The sequence below is a fragment of the Diadema antillarum genome, unplaced genomic scaffold (genome assembly GCF_040938485.1).
Source record: "Diadema antillarum isolate AM-2024a unplaced genomic scaffold, OU_Dant_1.0 seq00000400_RagTag, whole genome shotgun sequence".
NCBI lineage: Eukaryota > Metazoa > Echinodermata > Echinoidea > Diadematoida > Diadematidae > Diadema > Diadema antillarum.
In genome coordinates, this window is record NW_027271391.1 from 955,670 (window position 1) to 979,735 (window position 24,066).

The 24,066-nt window shown below is 38.9% G+C and overlaps 1 protein-coding gene across 1 annotated transcript in view; it reads left to right on the forward strand.

Moving 5' to 3' along the window:
- The first annotated feature begins 1,648 nt into the window (after nucleotides 1–1,648).
- The window catches only part of LOC139732144 (uncharacterized), a 37,192-nt gene continuing 14,774 nt past the window's right edge, over nucleotides 1,649–24,066 (forward strand). Inside the window, exons 1-15 of the mRNA XM_071643016.1 lie at nucleotides 1,649–1,783; nucleotides 8,242–8,277; nucleotides 9,838–10,004; nucleotides 11,091–11,207; nucleotides 12,563–12,704; nucleotides 13,530–13,671; nucleotides 14,414–14,688; nucleotides 16,205–16,493; nucleotides 16,927–17,238; nucleotides 17,630–17,862; nucleotides 18,275–19,180; nucleotides 19,661–19,824; nucleotides 20,263–20,376; nucleotides 22,160–22,301; nucleotides 23,382–23,645. Coding sequence (XP_071499117.1) covers nucleotides 1,649–1,783; nucleotides 8,242–8,277; nucleotides 9,838–10,004; nucleotides 11,091–11,207; nucleotides 12,563–12,704; nucleotides 13,530–13,671; nucleotides 14,414–14,688; nucleotides 16,205–16,493; nucleotides 16,927–17,238; nucleotides 17,630–17,862; nucleotides 18,275–19,180; nucleotides 19,661–19,824; nucleotides 20,263–20,376; nucleotides 22,160–22,301; nucleotides 23,382–23,645 — 3,438 coding nt within the window. The remainder of the gene's footprint in view (nucleotides 1,784–8,241; nucleotides 8,278–9,837; nucleotides 10,005–11,090; nucleotides 11,208–12,562; nucleotides 12,705–13,529; nucleotides 13,672–14,413; nucleotides 14,689–16,204; nucleotides 16,494–16,926; nucleotides 17,239–17,629; nucleotides 17,863–18,274; nucleotides 19,181–19,660; nucleotides 19,825–20,262; nucleotides 20,377–22,159; nucleotides 22,302–23,381; nucleotides 23,646–24,066) is intronic.

Consider the following 24,066-nt stretch of genomic DNA (forward strand, 5'->3'; position numbering starts at 1 on the left):
ATACAGATAAATAGATTGATTATTTAATTAATTAATTAATCAATTAATTAATTAATTAATGATAAACCATTCAAAAATTATGATGTTTCCTCTGGTTTCCTGGCTTTGCGTCTTCTTTCCGTGAGAAGATAATAACTACAAAATAATTTTTACGGGAAGTACTCCAACAGTTAGACGCAATGTCCATCATCATTAGCAAGGCTGTATATTGTTGGACTCGTATTTATAAATATCCAATGCACGCATGCAATAGCTGTACTTGTCATAACATTTTCTGAATAAAGTTATTCCTGATACTGGTGAGCATGCGTCTCCTGCAATTGCCATACATAAATTTGACATCGATTACTGACGGTTTATTGTTTGTTTTGTTATGTTTGATTTACTCTTCATCTGTTGGACGGTTACAGTTCATTTCGACATTCCGAACTTGAAGGTACGTTATTCCGCAGGTTTGTTATTCCGAAAAGTAGGCCTTTACATTAAACCAAAAATGAGCTTCATTATTCCGAAGGTTCGTAAATCCACAAATGAATAGAAAAATTCGTTATTCCGAAGGTTCCTCTATTCGAAAACAGTATGAGGTTCGCAATTAGTACGTGATTTTTTTGAAGAACCTCCGTACCAAACGCCACAACATATTCGGATTTACAAACCCTCTTGCAATTTTCAGATTGTTGAGCATCTAGGTATACGTCAGAATTCGTGTGTTTCGAAATAACGAACCATTGGAATAACGAACATAATGGACAGTAGCTGTTCCTATCAAGAGGATGTTTCTTTCACAGAAACATCTATTGATACCTGATGATATACTAATCTCTTATTTGCAAGAGCCTTTTCAAGAATCAAACGTCAGGTTGACATAAAGTGTGCAGAGAATTGTGTGGGCAGTGTCTGAATGCTTTCGATGGTGTGTGATGGGTCAATGAAAGGTAATGATTAGTGAGAAAAAGAAAAGATGAAGTGATACTACAAAAGCGTGATTAATGATATGATGTCCACAAAAATATGAAAAAGAAAATATACGCCATTTATCAATCGTGACACAAGTTTATATAAGAGAGGGGGCTATCACCGCTACATCAACATAAACTCACCCAACACACAAACACACCACGCACACACACACAAACACACAAATACACACACACATACACATACACACACACACAAACACACAGAGTCAGATATTAAGCGTGCTAAGTACTCAAAATGATAAACTCTGACATCTGAAGACTAAACCGCAAAACGCAGTTCCCACAGATGTCCAACCACCTCCATTCTCTTTGAGCTATCAAATACATTGTAAAGCGGTTAATAAACATTCGTGTTAACACCAAAGGGGGAGGAACTCCGTTTTGCCGGTCGTTTGATAACCAACCGGAAGACTAACCACCAACACAAACTGTTGCCCCTCTAATTCGGCATTCTTTCAATCAACTCTGCACACCTATCCACACGGGCTGAACGTTTAGGTGGTGGGGCGTACATGTAAATCCCGACATAGCAGGTCGCGTCTGCCACTAGGAGCACACGCATCCAAATACTCGCTGCGATCAGTGGAAGCTATCCATCTCGCGGGCAGAGAGGAGACGTTGGATGCGAGTGAGTATTCATCTAGGACGTGTTGGTTTCCGGAACGACCATGAAGTCTTCGGAGACGTCCGCCCTCTTGTTCGTCATCGTTTACATCGCATCATCAGCGCATCCAGCATTCGCCCAACAAGCCGAGGCGACATGGCAGGCGATGGCGGAGCATCCTCGGGAGCGTTCCTCCTCGGTAAGCCAGCCGACAGCCTCATTTCAAAAAGCCAGACGATTATTCAATTCAAGCTCTTCTGCAAAGTTGCATGATTGTGTGCATGCATGAGGGTTTGCATTGTTTTCCCGGCCAACACATAGCTGTCAATGAGATTTGTCAGCATGTATCGCTCAAACTCAAGGGAGATTTTAAACATCTTGATCAACGTGACAGAATTATCACGATTGCTCTTTTTTTATGGTTCTACTTTTTGTAGTAACAACATTGTGAATGCTGTTTATAGCTTCTTTTGGGATGATTGCTTGAAGTAGCACTGGCTGTGTATGTTGTTTTTTTTCTTTTATAATGAAGCGTTTGACACTGAAATGTCATGATAAGAAATTCTGAAAAAACAACAGCCTTATCCTTGGTGAGAATTGTTTGATACAGCATACATGTAAATGGTTCTAAGTATATACAGTGTTTATAACTAGTGTCTAGCAAGGTTTCTTTACTAGTATCTTTCATTTGAAATTGATGGGTAAGGGAATTCTTCAAAGTGTAGGATACAGACAGTTTCAAGTGAGGTAAAAGATAGCACATTACTGCGAACTTGCGACATCATGATCAATATTGAAACTTTGGCATTTTCGCGATGTATGAATACAGACTGTAAAGAAAGTTAAAAAAAAGTGACTCACCTCTCATTTTGCTTGAAGCAAGTAAACGGCTCAATAATTGTCAGTTGAAGAAAACAAAAGAGAAGATTGCCATCCGAAAGAGGCAAAAATATGACCTTCCTGAATTTTCAAGTAGGGTTCTACTGGTTTTGTGACTCATAACTACATTTCCTGCAGTTCAGCTTAATGATAGTGGATGAGTTTCAGTCACAATAATATAGTAACATTATAACGAAAAAAAAAAGATACAGCAAATTACGCAGATTACAAGGTTTAAGTGAGGAATCACATTATCTACAGATTGGTTGATGTGAATTACAATGTCTCATGACAGGCTGGTTCATATTCATAAACCAACGAAATATAAAGGCTCGATGAGAGACTAGGTTTTGAAAGAGAAACAAAACCATGATGGAAAAGAAATGTCAGATTTTAAGTCTTGCGTTTAACAATAAATCGACGCTCATATAATATCGAGGCTTTTACAAATCTCTGGCACGCTTTAATCTACTCCAGAAGGAAGTAGCCACGCTCTACAGTCGGCATATTTTGGATCCGGTGTCGTTGTACTTTCTTCATTGATTAGCGCTGTATCTGAGTCGCATGAGCAACATTTTACAGACAGTGTGATGTACATGATCATCCACCGTGATGTGACTCCAGTACACAGATTGGTAAACCTGATTGTCAAACGTAGATTATGTCATTATCAAGGGTCATGGATTCTGACATCTGATATAACAGGCCATGTTCAACCTGCACGGGATACGCGCACACTACATTTCGTAACTGCGAGTTACGAACTTTTGTGAGATTTGTCACGTACAGTGACTCCTACCGATGATTGGATGATGTCAGTTTAACGTTTGTTGTTGTTGTTGTTGTTGTTACATTCCGCTATGATATCACCCCCCCCCCCCCCTTGAACGTTTTGACTTAAGAGAAATTCATATGAACTCATAGTAGAATTATAGTCGTGGCCGAGTCATAATTTTACAACATAATGTTTTAACGGTTTGGTTACTTCCCTTTTTGTCTAAAAACAATTATTTTTGAAGTTCTCTTGAAGCGTTTCTGCATAAGCACAAGACATAGTTTACTTTAGCAGGTCCAGGCATAGCTTGAAATTCAATCAGACAATGAAATTCATGATGTCAACCGCTCAGGAGAACACTGTATCTGATGATTCACGTTACCTCCATTGTAGGACCAATTGCGATATAGGTATCTCAGATAACGTCCGTATGATATGATTCATTTTCCTTTTTTCCTCAAAAACTGCATCTATGCTATATTCAATTGTATGCATAATGAATATGAAATTCATATGGTAAAAAAAAAAATCAAATCACCTTCAATCAAATCAGATCAATAAAAGCATGGGATAATTTTGTTTCCGTCAGTTTTATCTTCAACAATATTAAAGATTCTCCAGAGACTCATCACTGCAGATAGTCCTAATCACGAATACAGTTTGTCCCCCCCCCCCAAAAAAAAAAAAAATACGATCGAATTTTGCATTGATAACTTTCAAAATGATGAAACAATCTGAATGCTATTTCATGGTATGAAACTATAACTTCTTACCAACATGTATACATCTTGCATAAAATCACATTCTGATTGGTTAAATGGTCACAGAGAGATGTGGGTTGTTGTAAAGCATGTCATAGGTTTGTTTCTTCACTTGCATGTTCTTGGCATCCACACACAGTCAGACAATGGTCTAAACTTGGAGGGAATGGATTCCTGACATGCTCGACAAGGATTAGCATTTTTCTGTGACCCCTGAAGCAAATCGGATGTTTTTTACTGTAATAAGTTGGTTATAAGTTAAAGTTTGTTATGTCGAAATTGCATTATGATTAATTCACTGTTTTTAAAGTTATCGTTGCAGAAAATCCGATCGTATTTTTTTTTGGGGGGGGGGACATAACGGTACAGCTATCGCATCTATCTCTACCTATCCAATTATTGAGCTGCATCTTCAGTCCATAATCAGATTGACTTTAATGAACAGAACAAAATTAAACGAACGTCAGATAGGAAATGAAGTAGGTAACCATGCACATTTCACTTGATGTCATGAAGAAATACACTGTAAAAAATATTTGTCTTTTTACGGGGAAAAATATACATATTTCTACTTAAAGAAAAAAAATATACATATTTCTTCTGTTTAAACCGAATACAGCAATTCTGATGTTGTTTTTACACTTACTTATAATACTTATTTTTTAGTTGTAAAACTGAGTTACATCAGAAACTTGTGATTTTAAGGCAAAATAGGTTTATTTTAGACAGTTTTCGTATAATTTTACAGTTGAAATTGTTTAACTTGATGTATTTTTACAGATTTATGTATTCCAACGATGGTTTCCTAAATTAAATGATATGAGATGTAGAACTACTAGACGTTACTTAATCTGAATGCAGAAACTGATATTATTTTACCCGACTTCCGTTTGTTGTTTTGATTGAATAGAAATTTACGTTTTATGTAGATTATTGCACATAATTAATCAGTAGCATTCTGACAGAATTCCTTTACCAACGTTGCTCGTGACTTAATTTCAATGCAGAAACTGATACTATTTTACCAGACTTCAGTTTATATAAGTTGTTTGATTGAATAGAAATTTACATTTTATGTATAGATAATTGCACATAATTAATATGTAGCATTTTGACAGAATTCCGTTTATCGAGTCGCACTTATACGTAATCAGGTAAATTATGAAAGGTAGAATCGTTGCCTTTCAAAGACCTGCATACCACTGTTTTCTTAATTTTCTTGTGTGTTTTTTTTTCATGAAATTGCTCATTCGCTGAAAATTCTTGTTCTGATGACTTTAAAGAGGGAAGAATTTTCATGTGTTTTACAAAACCATGACGTGAACAGCGTTTAGGATGACTTCTGAGGAGATGACATAGTAACTTTAGGTGTCTAATATGAGCATGTTATCACTTTGATTCTAAGCAAAAATACCGTTCCTTTAAACATGTAATATCTCAGAACGTCCATAATGTAATGATCACTTTACGTCTGACTTTGATGAAACTTCTGTCATCCTTTAAAATTAACTCGAAGGAAGAGTGGGATTTAAATCAATGTAAAGCAACAGATAGCGAACATGAAAGAACCATTCCTCTCTCCACATGTTGAGTGGTACTTTTTTCCTTGTTTTTAGCCATTTCCGGCATCCTCAATGTTGCGTGCATGCATGGAATGCGCTCAGTCTATCTACACGAATGGTTAAATTGATGTTTTGCTGCTTTTTTTTCTACAACATTTAATGAGAACCATCAAATTTTATATTACTGGTGTGATGACAATTAAGATATCATTTCCATGGTAACTGATGTAATTATTTTTACTTTGCCCTTCGGTTAAACTATCGGGGTAGGATGTTACATCGCTGTCGATTGCTTTTCAGTGTGAAACCACAAGAACTCAGGAAATAGGGAACTTCCGTTTAAAGGTAATTTGTTTGCTGCTTATTTGACCGTTAGCTACAAGCCTCTAGCTCTCATATATATGACACTATCTAATTCCTAGGCCTAATCATTGTCACGAACATGGGTGTAAACACGGCTATACAACGGCTAGCAAGCGTCGCTACAAACTTCAGACCTTTTTCCCCACAAACTTCAGACTTGTTGCTACAAGGGGTTGCAATAATATTGCAGAGTATAAATGCCACGATGACCTTTTTCTCTCGAGCCCCATCAGTCAGCATGAAATTTATGTTTGGCAAATATTAGCTCATATCAAAAATAGGTTTGGAAACAATTATGAGCAATTGAGTTTGAAAGATTTTTTACAAAAAGAGATGAGATACCTCCGACAGCCCGCCCTGTCAAAACACACATACGCACATAACTTTGGCCCGAATTCACGAGGGTGGTACAATTGAAACCATGGTCGACGAAATGATCATTTCGTTAACGAAATAAACATTTCGTCAACAATGGTAATTTCGTCGACGAAATGACTGATTTCGTAACGAAATAGGCCATGCGACACTTGGCGCTCCATACAAATTGTCCATGGTTTAAACCATGGTTTCAATATTATTATACCATCTTCGTGAATTTGGGCCATTATCGTGTTTGATTACTATACAAACAGACGACCAAGAATCATCTAGTCAGTGAATTGAAATGGTCGCTGGATGAGAATCTCCAGCTGAATGCAATCTTGCAAAGAAGCGTAATTAGGAGCTCGTGAGGAAAAGATATCAAAATGAAGGCTGCCAACTAATATGAGACACATTTCGCTGACCTCGACAAAAATTTGATCATTTCAAGTTTTGAATTTTCCATGATCATACATAACAGTGTAACAACTAGATCTCCTCAATTCAATGTCAACTGCGTTTGCAGTATACGATGGTAGCTCTAGATTGTGAGCTGTTCTTATTCACGTTAATCTTCAGGTGATAAGGAGAATTTTTGTAATTTTGATGGTAGCATCTCAACGTCTGCATGAAGCTGCTGCTTGTTACAAATGTCACTAGGCGTTTCCACATCAGCCCGATGTTTCGAAATAGCGCGCTATTTGATAATGTGAACACAAATTAGCGCGCTAATTGTATCGCTCTGATCGAGAAAATTTCTCGACTCCAACTCGGGAAATTTCTGAAATAGCGGGATAGTAGCGCGCTATTTGATAATAGGCGTTTTCACATCAGCCCGATGTTTCGAAATAGCGCGCTATTTTTCTGACTTGGGACATTAAAAATATCTCGAGCTAGGATTTTTATCGGGCTGATGTGAAAACGCCTAATTTTGAAAACGACTCGAAAAATTAGCGCGATGAATCCCATCATACCTAGCGTGTGTGACCCAATCAATCGAGACACACTGCACACAAATCGTGAGGAATTTTTGAGAGGGCACACACATTACTGATGCTGTTTGCACATACTCAGCTGTCGAATTAGCTATTTTAAAATTTTTAACTATTCGGGCTACCCCCTCTTCGGGCTGATGTGAATAAGAAATGAAATAGTGCTCTAATTCGCAATAGCGGAAAATATTTCGAGCTTGGAGTTTTATCGGTCTGATGTGAAAACGCCTACTGAGAAATTAAGTCGATGATGCCCAAATAAGGAGGGCTATCTCCCGCGGCAAACGTTTATGACGTCAGGAAGTGTTACATTATTTCTATAGTTTGATTCTCCTATGATATAGATCGTTACGTTAAGCTGCGGTGAGTATGTAAAAGTAAAAGTGAACAATTTCTTGGAAACGAGGGTGTTATTATTGCAGTGAGGAGAAAAAACAAAGTTTGATAGTAATTGATACACTAAGTATACAATGTGAGGAAATCCATTTCCCCTAGCTGTTAGCGTGAGGCCAGTTAATGGCACGTGACGTTGAGATGCAACAATCTACCTACAGGAGTTTTGTTCTGAAAAGTTTAATAAGGGTTTAAAAAGAAGACTTGTGCTTGGTTTTAATGTTCGATATCATTTAATGCATAATGATAAGGTCAATGAAACAAATCTAAAGAAAAAATTAAGCAAAAGGAACAAAACGAGCGAGGCTAGGACTGATACTTTGTCAGTGTTTGTTACTTCGGGGGACAACGATAACAATACAGGTCATAGAACATTACCAACAAAATACCAATGGGACCGTCATAGAGCTCTGACTTCCTTTATCAATAAGGTTATGATCAACATTTAAGTCATTGAATCCTTTACCTCCCTAGATCAGTTATAGACTCAATCGACCATCTTGCTATAAACGCTGTTCTGTCTTCGTGCTTCAAATTACTGTCACGTATTTTCTTCTTTATCTGTGATACAGGAGGAGTTTCTAACGCGTGTTAGGAGGCAGACAACCGTAAGTATCGTTTCACCAATTATACCTGCAAATTATTAAAACATAGATAAAAAGTGTAGATGTGATATGCACATCCTTGTTGATACCTATATACAGAAATGTCAAAACCTATTGTAATTAAAGCGCTTCTTCGAATGACCAGTTTGTCGATGACCAATAACTCTAATCGTTAAGCGGTGCTTTGGTACGTTTCTGCCGAACTATATGTCAGTATGTGTACCAGTAGAATAAGAATGATTCGGTTTAATCGATAAGGTGTATGCAAAACCATGAAATTCCAATGAACAGCTTTGTTTTTCTTTCTTGTTTGTATGCTGCAACTGATAGTGTAAGACCTCAATATTCAACTGTTGTTTATTGGGGTGCTGTTCGTTATTCCGAAGGTTCGCTATTCCGAAGGTTCGTTATTCCGAAGGGTCGTTAATCCGAAACACGCAAATTCCCTATACTTACAGGTTCGTTAATCCGAAAATTTGTGTCGTTATTCCGAAGGTTCGTTATTCCGAAGATTGGTTAATCCGAAAATGAAATTCGGAACAATGAACCTTCGGAATAACGAATCTTAGGAATAAAGAGCCTTCGGAATAACGAACCTTCGGAATAACGAGCTGTAACCGTTATATTGGCATGGCAAAGAGTTCAAATTGCTTTGGCACAAAGCAGTGACGACATTTGAAACTGATTTTCCTTGGTCAGAGCTAGTAATCAACCGAAGGTTGCAGGTAGATTTCCTATCCACTAGATACGAGTCCCTGAATAACGAGTAAATCAGAGACTGCATCTCCTGTTCTGACTGCATTGTCATGACATTCTGGCATTGATGTCAGTTACTTTTCCAGTTGTTTTTTCTTGCCAACAAATGTCAAGCATTACCGAAAAACTATCAAGTGATTTGGCAGACATTGCTTTTAATTATTTAATGCAAACTAGATTGAGCTATTACTTAATACTGCATTCCTTGTTTCAAACTTTATTTAGAAAAAAAAAAGCCACGTTTCTCCGATGGCATATTCAATGTACATATACCCATAATACAATAAGCCAGCTCGTAATTATAGTGCACATTGATACAAATGACCATTTATATTTTCTCGGTTGATTAAGGCAATTCACTCTTTTTAAAAGTGTCATAAGGCATAATCTTGCCCGACTTAACAATTTATGGACTACATGTTCAAAAAAGAAAAAAAAGAAAAAAAAAGAATGAGCTTGCGTAGATCAGGTGACCACAAAGGTCTGTCAACTTGGGGGGGGGGGGGCATCCATTTCTCTATTAAAAAAAGGAATGGGATCTTTGCATTGCATATTTTAACTTTTTTTTCTGTTAGTTTTGCCAAAATACCAGACCTGGTGTCAGATGGATGTGCTAGCAAACAGCATATACAAAGGTAACATGAATAATCATTGCGTCACAGATGCTTATTCAGTGAATTCAAAAATCGTCATGTCTGTTGGTACAAATGACTTTTTTTTTTTCTTAATTTTTTTGTCTTATTGTGCATGGTTAACTATGAAAGCATACCAGTATTTTTTCCACGTTATTGATGATCCACTTCGCAGACGCCCATCCCGATGAAAATCACCATGTTCCACGTCGAGACGAAGATTGCCGTACGTTTCGCCGAAACCACGGTCAAGATAAACGTGAGGAACCTGGCGGCCGTTAGTCAAAGCATCCCTTTTGACATCCTACTCCCTGCCAATTCATACATCTCAAAATTCGACATGTGAGTGTCATGTCAGCTATCGAATGCTGCGTTTACATCACGTTCCCGGCTGCCACGGCAGTCATGTTTCAGGCCACGGTGGACAAAACGGGATGGACTTGAAACAACGCGGTGAGACGGGATAGGCAAACGTGACAGGCCGTGATTGCCGTTACTAGTGGATGCCGTGTCAGATTTTTAAATCATCAAAAAAAAATTGCCACGGCAGTCCCGGTGCTAATGAAAATCCCTGCACGCCGTAATAAAACGGTTGATCGCAACAAAACACGACGGCACGTACATTGGGCTGTAATAAAACTTGGAGGCGGTCCGTAGCGGGACATGACGGGTAATATTGATAGTCTAGCCTGACCAGACGCCGTGCTAACAGCGTTTGACAGCTATAATATTGCTCATCGGGGCGAGGACAGGAACGAACAAGACTAGAATACGAAAAGAGGAATGTCTCATCTACCCACGGCGCATTACGTCTACGGCAAACGGGACTGCCGTGGCCGCCGGGAACATGATGTAAAAAGCAGCATAACATTCAGCGGCGTAAATTTTAGAGTTCGATAATTGTTTCAATATTAGTATCAAACAACAAGTTGTAATCATCTCTTCAAAAACCTTTGATTTGGATATTTGATGTTTGTAAAATGTATAGTCAAACAATGTAGCATTTTAGTCATGAAAATACATGTATATACAATCTTGTGAAATATATTGGGTTTGCTTGCAGATTTATGTTAAAGATATTCTTTTGACATTTCGACAAAATTTCATAGAGAGTTGATATCTATACATGAGGTTTGAGTGAGTCATTATTGTGTTATTACTTTAAACCACATTCTGAGTTTTCCCCCTTTTGCCTGGGTCGAGCAAGGGCTCGAAAATGTAGGCAGAAAATACATATTCAAAATAAATGTTTGGCCATATTTCATCCCAGCTAAGCAACATGAAAACGTTTAAAAGGTTAAATGGTCGGACAAAATTGATTGAAATATCCGTTCATCATATTGCCACCAAACAAAGAAAGATAAAGCTGAAAATCAAAAAAAAAAAAGAAAAAGATAATGACATGAATATCTCCGCCGACTCTTTCAGTATCGTCGATTCACAAACGTTCACGGGTTACGCCGCGGATCGCTGCATCGTTCCTGCGTCATCAAGACCCTCTAACGTCACAATAGCCACCATTGCCGAGGCCCACTACAAAACAGGGTAAATATGCAACTAACTACCTTGTGCTCGATAGCACTGTCATATATATATATATGTATATATATATATATTCAGCGCGAAAAGAAGAGCAATCGTGGACGAGTATATATATATATATATTTTAATATATTGTTCAATAAAATTAGTGTATTTTTCGTATTTTCTGTCATTTCCAGGTAAAATACTTTTTTCTAAACTTAGATAACGTTACATACATATACTCTGAAATGCAGCTCTATAGAAACTTTTTCAAATTTATATGAGAAAAACTTATAGGGTTATCTCTGGTGCATGCACCGTTTTGCTACCGCATACTTGGCATGTATGGTAATTGGAATATTGAAAATCATCCCAACACACGCACTGTGTTTGTAACCACATACTTGTAGGTATATTGTTGCATAGATTTGCCTCCTGTATGTGCTTCTTTTGAACCCCTTTCGTTCTGGTTGTTTGCAAGTACGCTGATGTGTTGTTTCAAATTGAATTCAAGTTCCATGGTTTGTGATTACGATCCTGTTCAATGTTTTTTTAAGTGTTAATGCACACCGACTTGAAGCAAAAACAATACCCTACTGGACAATAAAAATGAAATTGAAATTAAAATTGGACTGAAATTGAAAGAAATTACTTTAAGGGATTGCATAGCTTTGGTTGAGACGGGGCTTCAGATTTCCAATTTTTGTGAGATAATGAGAAAGCTCTTTTGAAATATGAAAGAGCGTACAATTCTAAGAGGTATTCAAAGTTTACTTTATGAAAATTGGTTTTGAAATGGCTGAGATATCCAGAAACAAAGATGTCCTAATAAAAGGTGGGACCAACATTTTATCAAGGCCATTTTGCTTTACTTTGTTTTTCGATTTCCGATATACACTAAATAAACCTTGACTACCCCTTATAATTGAATGTTGTTTAATATTTCGTAAGTAGTTTCTAATTATCTCGCAAAAAAAAATCAAATTTGAACCCCCCATCTCAACCAAAGCTATACCATCCCTTTAAGAAGTAAGTAAGTGTACTATAGATGAAGAAAAAAAGCCCTTGTAAATTTGCTACTTAATAAGAATTTAAACAATCGTGCATTGATTTTATCTATATGAATACTGTTATACATCAAATCTTATTTCTGTAAGGCAGGTTTTCAACTTTGATTGACAGTGCCATGGTGTAGCACATTTAACTGATTTTTTTCATTTGATTTCATGTTCAATCTTTTAGCTTGTTTATGAGGTAGGAGCAAAATGGGGGGGGGGGGTAAAGTGCAGACATTTCGATGAATAGGGACTTTCCAATCGCGCTTGTAAATTCTACGTTGCAAATTTTTTTCTTGTCGATGCTTATGTCACAATCAGGGGTCAGCAGACACGCAACGTATTCACTGTCCAGATAGAAGTTCCCCGTAAGAAAATCGTCAAAGTCATCATCCAGTACCAAGAGCTCCTGGAACGCCAGTCGGGATGGTACACACAGAGGATAAGCATCAGACCGGGACAGGTATCACAAGAGGGGTTTTCCAAACTTATTCACACAGAGAAATTCAAAGACAATTCTCTCCCTGTGGGAGGGTACGACGAAAGGACATTAACATTGCTTCTAGTTTAAAAAAAAGAAGCAACAAACTCAAATTAATGGTTCAACATGCTACCCTAGTCATTAAAAATGCGTAATCATGAAGGTTTTGAAGAAAAAATGGCTCGAAATCTATTTTCTTACGCTTACAAAATGGAAGTTTATAACTTACAAATTTACTATAATGCAGACAATATACATAGAGAATTACAATGAATATTAGTCGATCTCCAGCTATAGTGACATCATACTTCTCAAAAGTGTTGCATGCTGGGGGTTTTCGATCTCTTTTTTTTTCTTTTTCTTTTTCTTTTTTTTTTTGGGGGGGGGGGGGAGGGGGATTTTTACACGTTAACGTTCCCATTCAGCCCAGTCAGCAAGGTACGATTTCTGAGATTAAGCCCTTGGTGTTTCCAAGTAATCCAGTCATGAGTGTGACTGTGAAGTACACTGACTTTGATTTCTTTGTTGTGACGATAGTCAGATATTGAACCAAAATTGTGACACAAAAATGTCTCAAAGATTAACTTGGTCTCTGTATTGGCCTAACAAGAGAGGGAAAAAAAGTTTTATTTCATACCTGCTTACTTTCTGCGGCTATACTTTTGGCTAAAAGGGGTATTTTCAATGTTCGTCTAATTTTTGTAACGAACATTTGCCATCTACAGTTGTACTTACTTCTGCGATATATCAAACACACAAAGCATCTCGTTTTTGTTTTGCTCTCCCTGTTTGCGCAACCCTCAACAGGCAGTGAAGAACTTCAAGATAGCAGCCGAGGTGACAGAGCCACAGGGAATAGTGCGCTCTGAAGCCGGTCTCGACTCGCGAGACTTCTCCCTGTCGGCAACTTCTCTCCTCGTTTCCAGCGTCTCAGCTGAAGCTAGAAACAGTACGTTTTAAATACTCATGTCTTTACGTGGGTTCACTTTGGCCATGTTCTTCATCATTTTGGATTTCTGTACGCATTGTTACACAGATACCATCATGACGGTGTTTTGGGGTTTGTTTTGTTGTTGTTGTTGTTGTTTTCTCTCTCCCTCTCTCTCGCTCAGTGAATGCAATCGTTTTCACTGCATCAAATTAAGCTTGTTCTTTCAGAAGTGGTGATGCCATTTGTGTTGCAATCTCAGATTAGAATGATGCTCTTTACTCTATACGGTTATTGTGTGCGTGTGTATGTGTGTGTGTGTGTGTGTGTGTGTGTGTGTGTGTGGCTGGCTCCTTCCTTTCACAGCAGTTGTAAAATTGACTTACCTCTTTTAGGAAGCAGGGAGATAGTTATTATCCTTTATATGTCAATAACAAGTCGAGTGAACGTGTACTTTTCAGTTAATAAGAAATGAAATTTCGTAGAATCCTCTGAATGTTATTTCTAATATACTTGTACATACTTGACATCATGCTTTGTAGACCTAAGTAGTCCTTCTCATCCAACGATGGTTGCACTGAAACTTTAACAATTCACAATCTCTTGACGAATTGCTCGACTTTCCTCAAACTTAGATCACTGACGTGTTATACGAATACCGCTGCATTCACTCAATCCACATGTCTATACGGGTTTCATTCGCTACTCGAAAAGCGAGCACTAAGACACTTTTATCACTATGATTTCTCGTCTCAAACTACAGCCGCCATAAGTTCCTTTGGTAGAATGTACGACTTGGATAGTTACCTTGAAACTGGGTCTGCGTTGTCGTCGTCGGCCTCAGCATCGGGCTCAGCATCGGGCTCGGCATCGGGGTCAGGGTCTTCGTCCGCAGCTTACGGCAGTTTCACGCTGGAGTTCACCCCCGCATTGGACGCACAGAATACTTACAGGAACCATTACGGAATGGATGGTATATTTGCTGATTTTATTCTGCGATACGACCTGGCTCAACAATCGGGAGTAGGCGAGGTTCAGGTGTGTATCATGATAGCGGAGTTGGATCATCTCCTTCTTAATCACAAGCATGATTATCATAAACAATTCAGAAACTCACAAAAGAGAAACCTTGTCAGAGTTGGTTGTTCCAGAGCAAGCCAGAGGCAATTTAGCAAATAAATGTTGTATTTCCATAACAATTATCATCACATCTTGTATAATCCTAGCGATGTTTTTTATTTTCTTTTCTGATAAAGGTGATATGATAACACATAACATGCAGCATCTGGATGATCCTGGATACTGTAACCTGCATAGACATTAAAAGAATTAATTAATTCACGCTCATTTAGAAGTAGTTTAGATTTATTTTTATTTCCAATGACATTACGACAACTTGTCTTTGGTTCATCTTTTCCATAGGCAAGTAAATGTTAGGCAAAATGATCATAGATGTAAAATATGTTAACATTCCTTTTCTTAATGACAGTCAGAACAGATATCTCCAAACTCTTGTCATTGAGACAGACCAAGAACTCTTTCTGTGTACATCCTTGTCAATTATCTTTTAGTCATCGTCCTTCTCTTTTATAAACTTTTATATTTCATCGGGAGTAGCTACGAATGATGTGTGTGAGAGTACGAGAGAGAGAGAAACAGGGATTTGAGGAAAAATGAATGAGAGAGTGTGTGTCCGTTGTGATATTGTGAGCATTGGTGTTTATGTATGATATTGTTGAGAGTGAGACAGTAGTAATCTGACTTTGCATGTGAGATCGCCATGGATGTCTTTGTAAGTTAAAACCTTGTGGTAGTAACTTCCTTTGGCGCCATTAATGCTGTTTATTTAGGGCAAGAATACAGAAACGGACCACTCCAAATGTGCCAACACCCGGTAATTAGAAAAACAAGAGTATACACGGTTACAAGAAGTTAAGTAAACATCATCGTGCCATTTAGAAGCCGCAGGCTTCAATTCATACGATAGTCCCCGTTGGCGTGACACTGTGGAAATACACCCTTTAATGCAGTATTGTTATGGCCCACTACAGTAGATATATTCCTATAGACTAGGCTTGCGTTCAACAGAAAAAAATAATGTCAATTAAAACTTTAAAACATGAAAATCAACGTGTCAACGTGTTCCATTTTGGCACTTACAAAAAGTACAACAACTTGTTTCACTTGCACAGTCCTGACATTTGTACATTATCGTAATTTTCCTCAACCACCTTATGATGTCATTTAGGCAGCTTACTATCTTATCACTAAAGCAGGTACGTATTCCTATGACTTTGCTCAGAAACAGCTATCATAAGCTCTCTATATTCAACGGCGAGGATGCCCTGCCTCATGGGCTAGTGAGGAAATCATCCTCTTTAACCGCGTTTGACAAGTTCGTATTAATCTGAGTTTTCTCTCTTTACAGAAATGATTTCCTCCCTGATTAATCATATCTCCGTTGTTGTTGTTTTTTTGTAGGACGAAATGAGAGAGTTATTTAAATGCATTATGCCTTAAAATATCTTCGAATTGTTCCCTCCTCTGAGCTCAGACTTCTGGGCTCAATTTCATCCATCGCTTCGCACCCAGCGGAATGAGCGCGATCAAGAAGCGCGTCGTGTTCGTGCTCGACTTCAGCGCCTCAATGTACCCGAGGAAGCTGCGGCAGACGAAGCGTGCCATGTCGGCTATCATCAGCCAAATGGGCGACGAGGACGGTTTCAACATCATGCCCTTCTCCGACGAAGTGTACTATTGGAAAACTGATCAGATGGTGGACGTGTCCCCGACTACCGTGACAGAGGCCAACGACTATGTCAAGAGATTCCGTCACAAAGCAGGTATGTAATAGCCGCTATACAACACACACACACACACACACACACACACAGATACACACACACACACACATCAAATCTACATAGTTTCAATCGTAGTCGAAAAAGAACTGATCAATCATAGTTTGCACTCAATCACAATAGTTTCCCACAACACTAATTGGGCAGAAAGACAAACGTTTCAGAGTGTGTAATCTCCTTTAAGTAATTTGATGTGATATGCAGTTTTCAAACAGTTTGAATATAAGCAGACTTTGATACAAATTTTGGGAAAAAAAGACAAGCACAATATCACCTTTATAGGTACAGGCCTACATGAGCTTCAAAATTCATTTGATTGCGTCTACAGCTTCCGCTTTGAATAAAACATGCCATGGCATAAAAATGTGGGAAACCGTAATATTCCGAGCAATATCTTGATCTTTTGTGTATGCAGGTACAAACCTGAACGCTGCCTTGCTGGAAGGCTTCAGGCTGCTTGAAACGACTGGATCGATGGTGTCGAGTAGGGAGGACCCTATGGTATGTATCCTCTTCCTGCTGACCGACGGCAAACCGTCAACGGGTGTCCAAAACCCCATCGACATCGAGCGAAACGTCCGACAGGCCAACAGGGGGCGCTGCTCTCTCGTCACCCTCGGATTCGGTCAGCTCGTCAACCAGCAACTGCTGAGTCGACTCGCCCTGCAGAACCGCGGAATCTCGCGCAAAATCTACGAGTCGTCATCAGCAGAGGCGCAACTGCAAGGTTACGTTCAAATCAATCTGCCAGCATTTATTCATCAGCATGATAAATGACCTTGGTATTACAGCAAGAATGTGTGTCGAGAATTGCATGTATAATGCTTAAGCTAGGAGGAACAATTCACTCCCTTGGATGAATTATCAGCCGTGAGTGATTGTGTACATGCATTTTGTCAAGAAAGCAGATTTACGGTTTTCTACAGTGTACTTTACCTCCTCACTTACTTTTCCTTTCTCTAAGTATTATCATCAGACGTCCTAAGTGATCTCCTATTCGAGGAAGCGATGTATCTATATCTTTATTAGTAACTGAAAGAATTCATAAAAATATCTATGGCGTCCTATTGATGTCTCTAAAACTCACGACTGTTCATTGATTTCCCACTGACTTACAGGAGTGTACAGCGAGGTCGCCTCCCCCCTGCTTTTCGACATCGAAGTCAAATATCTCAACAATGCGGTCGTGGGGAATTCGCTGTCGAACACGAACTTCTCCAATTTCTTTAACGGCACGGAGTTGACGATTACCGGTCTGCTCGGCAGTGAAGATCTTGAGATGCTCCCCATCGTCATCAATGCCGTCGGTGCTGGAGGACATGTCCAGATTGCCGACAATGTCAGCCTAACGGTATGTGGAAATTGAGCAAACATGTCTGTACATCAGCATAGTTAGTGTACAGAACGTTACTCTCCCCATATTTACGCACATAAGCACAAACACAAACAAACACATACACACTCATTGACTTTCTGACACAAACTCAGTGTACACCTACACGCTCTGAACACGTCATTTCGAGAACAATTCAAACACACTCTTACACTAACACAGGTGAGAAATACGGCCTTTTTGCCGTGTTCCGTACATAAATACATAAATGCAGAACAAACAAACTAATAAAAAACAAAAACAAAACAAACTTACCAACAGAAATATAGAGTAAGATATTTTCTCTAGGACCAAGTCGAAAGATCAACAGTATAATATAATATGCTCTGTTCATTGATTATTGTTGTCTGTATTTTTCCTTTCTTTACAGAACCCACCCCCATCGCTCGATGGTAAAAATGTGCCCGAGAACTTTGTGGAACGCACGTACGCATTTATGTTGTTGCGTGAGCTTTTCACCAAATTCACGTTGGCCAATGACGCGGAAGAGAAGAGAGCACTCATAGACAGGTCGCTGGAGATATCACAGCGGTACAATCTGCTGACTCCCCTCATGTCCATGGTACTCTCAGACTCACCGCCCATCGCGGCAGGTAGGGGTGACAATCCGACGGCCAACACCGTCATGGTTGGCAACAACAAGGTGATAACGGAAAACCGGCCAGCCAATTTGCGCTGGGACATCATCGGACCAGACTACGGAGATGTTGGCGTGGTCGACGAATCGATTGGCATTGGCGGTGTCGCTTGTCCGTCGCCTACAACTTTGCCACCACCAACAACCCTTCTTCCCACCACCACGACAATGCCTACAACGACCCTACCGACTACCACACCGACAACGACGCAACCAACTACTACACCCACAACGACACAGCCTACTACAACACCTACAACCACTCAACCTACTACAACACCTACAACCACACAACCTACCACCACACCAACGACAACACAACCTACAACCACACCAACGACAACACAACCTACAACCACACCAACAACAACACAACCTACAACCACACCGACAACAACTCAACCAACTACAACACCGACAACGACCCAACCTACCACAACACCGACAACAACTCAACCTACAACAACACCTACTACGACCCAACCTACGACCACGCCGACAACAACTCAGCCAACTACTACGACCATGCCGACGACAACACCAATTCCTACTACTACAACCGTCCCAACTACCACAGAACCGCCAACCACTACCAGCCCTACAACAACCCCACGGTCTACAACAAGACAAACTCCACCGGTGAGATTTAGTATTGCTGTAGCAGGAAGTGCGCAGAAGACAAAATTGAATGTCCTATTCTGAAGAGTCTACGCAACTACATTGTATTATCATAATTTGTACAAACAAGACTGGCTTACGGCTTATATTCACATAACCACGAGACTAAATTGGGTATAGGACCGATTATTACGTTACATAATTACCGACAACGCATTGAAAATCATATACTAAATTCTCTATGAAACAGTCCTGGGACCATTCAATGAGCAATTTCGGTTTGAGTGCCCTATTAAAGTTCTTATCCTTACATACATTTTCCACAGCTTAGAACCATTTTTAGCCATGTTAGCATGTTGTTTTTTCGTCTGAGTGATTTCGAATTGTTGTGGCCTAACCGCCTTGTAGAATGCAAACATTGTGTCAATTCCGATGAGAACAGAGCTCGAAGTTCCTTTCACGAAACTCCTGGCGAGTTCAACTTTTATATATCTTTGCCAGACCGCACCCGTTCAACTCACACGATACAACGTGGAATCGGATATCACAGAGCGCTATGCTCGCACCACCGTCACCGCATCCTACAGTCACGACAACTCCAATAACCAGGTGGTGGAATTTAGTCACCAGATCCCCAGTGGGGCATTCATATCCAACTTCTACGTGTAAGTTATGCTCCTGAAATAACTCATGATATAGGTAATTATCTCTTCCCTGCTCTATGATTATAATAACTATGTGTACAATGATTATTATATGAATATTGCTTTTAATATTTGTAATAAGTGTACTTTGTATTCATATTCATGCTTGCACGTGTCTCCCCACCCCATAAAAAAATAAGGAAAGAAATGAAATGAAATGAATTGATTAATGAATTAAAGGGAAACACGATCTATTTTTAATCTTAGGTGCCAGACTGGGCCACCAAAATATTACCCTTTTTTGACATTTTGTGGCCCGATACAGGTGTATCAAGTTTTAATTTTCCCGGGCCACCACTAGTGTATGGACATTACAAGGTTGCATGCCTGAGGGGGAAGATGGCGATTTTCTATTCTTTTCCTTTATGCTAATATTTCTAACGTCTTGATATTTTATAGTGATGTTGATGACAGGCGTTACACCGGCGTTGTGCAGAACATCCAGGACGAGAAATGGCAGAAAGTCTTTGCCACCAGTGCCAGCGGGCAGGTCATTGCCCTACTAGCTCGGAGGTAAGGATTCTAGATCGCTGATTGAGGAAATCGACAAGGTGATAGTCTTGATTACTGTCATATGTGTAATTGTGATTACGAGTATGATTATGATTATGATAACGATACCAATGAAGACGATGATGATGGTTGTACTCGTTGTAAGTGATTAACATAAGCATCACCAGATGCATCGTGGCATCACAGCCAGTAGTAGTACAGTTTGTAGAAAGTAGTAGTATAATAGTTGTCAGTATACTAGTGGTAGTAGTAGTCGTAGTAGTAGAGATGTAGTAGTAGCAGCAGTAGTAGTAGTACAGGGGCCCCACACTTTTTGTGCACCATACAAAGGAATACATAAGGTGTCATCACTTTGGGCCCCCACACTCTTTTTCAACCCGGAAGTACGTAAGTGGCACTAAAATGGGAGGGGAGAGAATGAGCTGAGGACTTTTTTTTTTTTTTTTTTTTTTTTTTGCTTGTTAGCTGAAGAAACTCGAAAGTGGACGGGGAGAGATGAGCTGAGGACCTTTTTTTTTTCTTTTAGCTTGTTAGCTGAAGAAATCCGGAAGTGGACGGGGAGAGATGAGCTGAGGACCCTTTTTTTTTTGCTTGTTAGCTCATCAAACCCGGAAGTGGCCTCCCACACTTTTGAAAACACTGCGCCGGCCCTGTAGTAGTAATAGTAGTAGTAGTAGTAGTAGTAGTAGTAGCAGCAGTAGTAGTAGTAGTAGTAATAGTAGTAGTAGTAGTGGTAGTAGAAGTAATAGTAGCGGTGGTAGCGGTAGTAGTGGAAGTAATAGTAGCGGTGGTAGTATAAGTAGTAGTAGTAGTAGTAGTAGTAGTAGTAGTAGCAGTAGAAGTAGTAGTAATAGAATAGTCGAAGTGATTTTTTTTTTTTGGTAGTAATGAAGCTATAATCATTGGTAAACAAGTAGTAAGTTCCTCAACTACTGGTACCATTACCACCACTTTTCCTGCTGCTGCTGCTGCTACTACTACCACTACTGATAAAAATGATAATGATAATGATAATTATTATTATGATAATGATAGTAATAATTGCAATGATAATGATGATGATAATAATGATAACACTCTTGTCAGCAGCAGTTGAGGTACATGACTAGTCGCAGTACTGGGTGTATTAGCAGCAGCCAAAGAAGAAATGTAACTACTGCGAAGAGACTGTGTCATTTACTGTCGTAGTAAAAAAAAATCCAGGTGCTGAGAGACTCTCGTTGAAGTTATGGATTCCGAGGTGACAGGAATAACACTTTTTGGCAAAATGGTAATAATGATAATAATAATAATAATAATAATAATAATAATGATAATAATAATAATAATAATAATAATAGTAATGATAATAATAATAATAATGATAATGATAATAATAATAATAATAATTACAATAATGACGCTGAGGTGACAGGAATAGCACTTTTTTGGCAAAATGATAATAATAATAATAATAATAATAATAATAATAATAATAATGACGCTATAAACTTTGTAGATCAATTAGCGAAGAGTATTTCATTAAAGATATGATAGGTGCTAATGTAGCAGAAATTACAGGTGATGATAGTTCTATGGCAGTGATGATCTGATGTGACAAAACCAAGAAAGCCATTCATTGTTTATTACGTCAGCAATGGTCAGTAAGGAAGGACATCAAGAACTACGCAATACGAAGATGCACATGTTACGGACTCTTTTTTTTTTTGCGCGCGCGATCAGCAACAACTATCAACTATATCAACAAAGATACATTTACTGTTGCCTTCACGCCATTCTGCAGGGATCCAGCGAAAGATGCCATCGTCATGACCGTTCCTAACATACCTCGTAACACGCCGGTGACGTTTGTCCTGATCTATGACGAACTACTGAACAAGGTTCGCGGACAGTACCAGCAGCAGATCAACATTAACCCTCGACAAGTACGTATAGCAACCAAAGTCTGATATAATAAGGGAACCACTAGCTATTTTAGACGTGTCACTCACGGAAGAATTGTGATTGTACATCACAAAACCAACAGAAAGCCGCACATGATTACACGTGATAACCCAAAATGGGTGAAATGGGTCAACCTTGTCAACCTTTAGTTGTTGGGATTTTTTAATTATCTGAAGGAGCAATTCTTCTTCTACATAACTATTTCTCAAGTTTGGGATCATGAAACGAATAATTTTTCCCCCCTGTTTTTCTAAAACATTTTAAGTAGAATGGTGTGATCAGGTACTATAGAGGCCTTTTTTATTCCAATCGTTTTATTCAACCTTTTTTATCTTGACCCTTTACACACTCTTTGCTTTCAGTTCGTAACAAAATTTAAAGGGTCATACTACTGTTTTGAAAGTAAGCATTAGTTATAAAAAGAACGTGCTAACAAAGTGTCCAAGATTTCAGTTAAAGTCGATAATCCCTTCATTGTGGTTGCAATAAAGATTTACAACCTTTATTTCTCCCATTTAGTGTACAGACCACCGCTTGGTGAAACACTTGAATAGACCTTAAACATCAAACTTCGACAGAGTGTGTACTGCATCCTCTCCATTATTTTGATATAGGTTAGGAAAGAAAGTCCGTTTGCATTAAGTTATGCATCATTTTAAAGCTTAACGTCTGCTCATTTAGAATATGACTTAACCAAAAACTCCATTGGCCAGTGAGATCTTTTTACAACACGGACTTAACAAAAAATGAGCAGTACTAACTGTGATATTATAAAATTTAAGGATTCTTAACAAAATCTAAGATCACGCTTCCTTCATTTTTGGCGATGATAATAGTATATGCGGGGTTTTTTTTCCCAACAACGACTATTTCCCATCTTTCACTATCATATCTTTATTTTTTTTTTTAGTATCACATTAAAACGAAAGAATTAAAATGAGAGGTTGGAAGTGATATTAATTGTCATTCTATCTTAGCACAACTTTTTTGAGACATATTCGATATTATAGCTATAGTCCTACGGGAAAAAAAATATGATTGGTTACTTTGATCTCAACCAGATTGTCAACGATCTCGGAGTCGATATCCAAGTGACCGAGCCCCAGTTCATCGACGAAATCACAGCCGTGTACAGGGGCAACACATGGCAGACTCTTCCGGACACTGACCTGTCCGCCAACCTGGTCAAGGAGAGTAACTCGCGGTTTAAGTTCCGCTACTTCCCAACCACGGAGGAGCAACTCGGATGTAGTCGAGTTGGACTGAACGGCGACATCGTACTGACTTATCGGCTTGTCGACACGCTCGATGGAAGCCACACACAAGTCAGTAAATGTTCACGTCAGCTATGACTGTGATGCTAACATTTTACAACTAAAGCTGTCACTTTTTGATGTTTTGCTGTTGTTTCGATTAACTTGATATCATCATGGCTTATTTGTATTAATGCTAGTAGCTTGGAAAAGGGCTGAACTAACAACGAAAGAGATGTGATTGTTTCTGTATGTGATTAAGGTGGTGGTAGACGCGGTGTTATCTATGACGGAAGAAGGTCGCACCAGTAATAGAAGTAATAAAAGTAGAAAGTGTAGTAATTTTGTGAACATGTAGCTTAGTTAATGATAGCAAGTGCAATAATCTCCATTGCTCTAACATAGTGTTATGTTTTGCTATTGCTCGGATGTATCAGCAGTGACTCACAACATTCCTGCGTCTAGTACATGCTTGACACATCCATGCGCTATA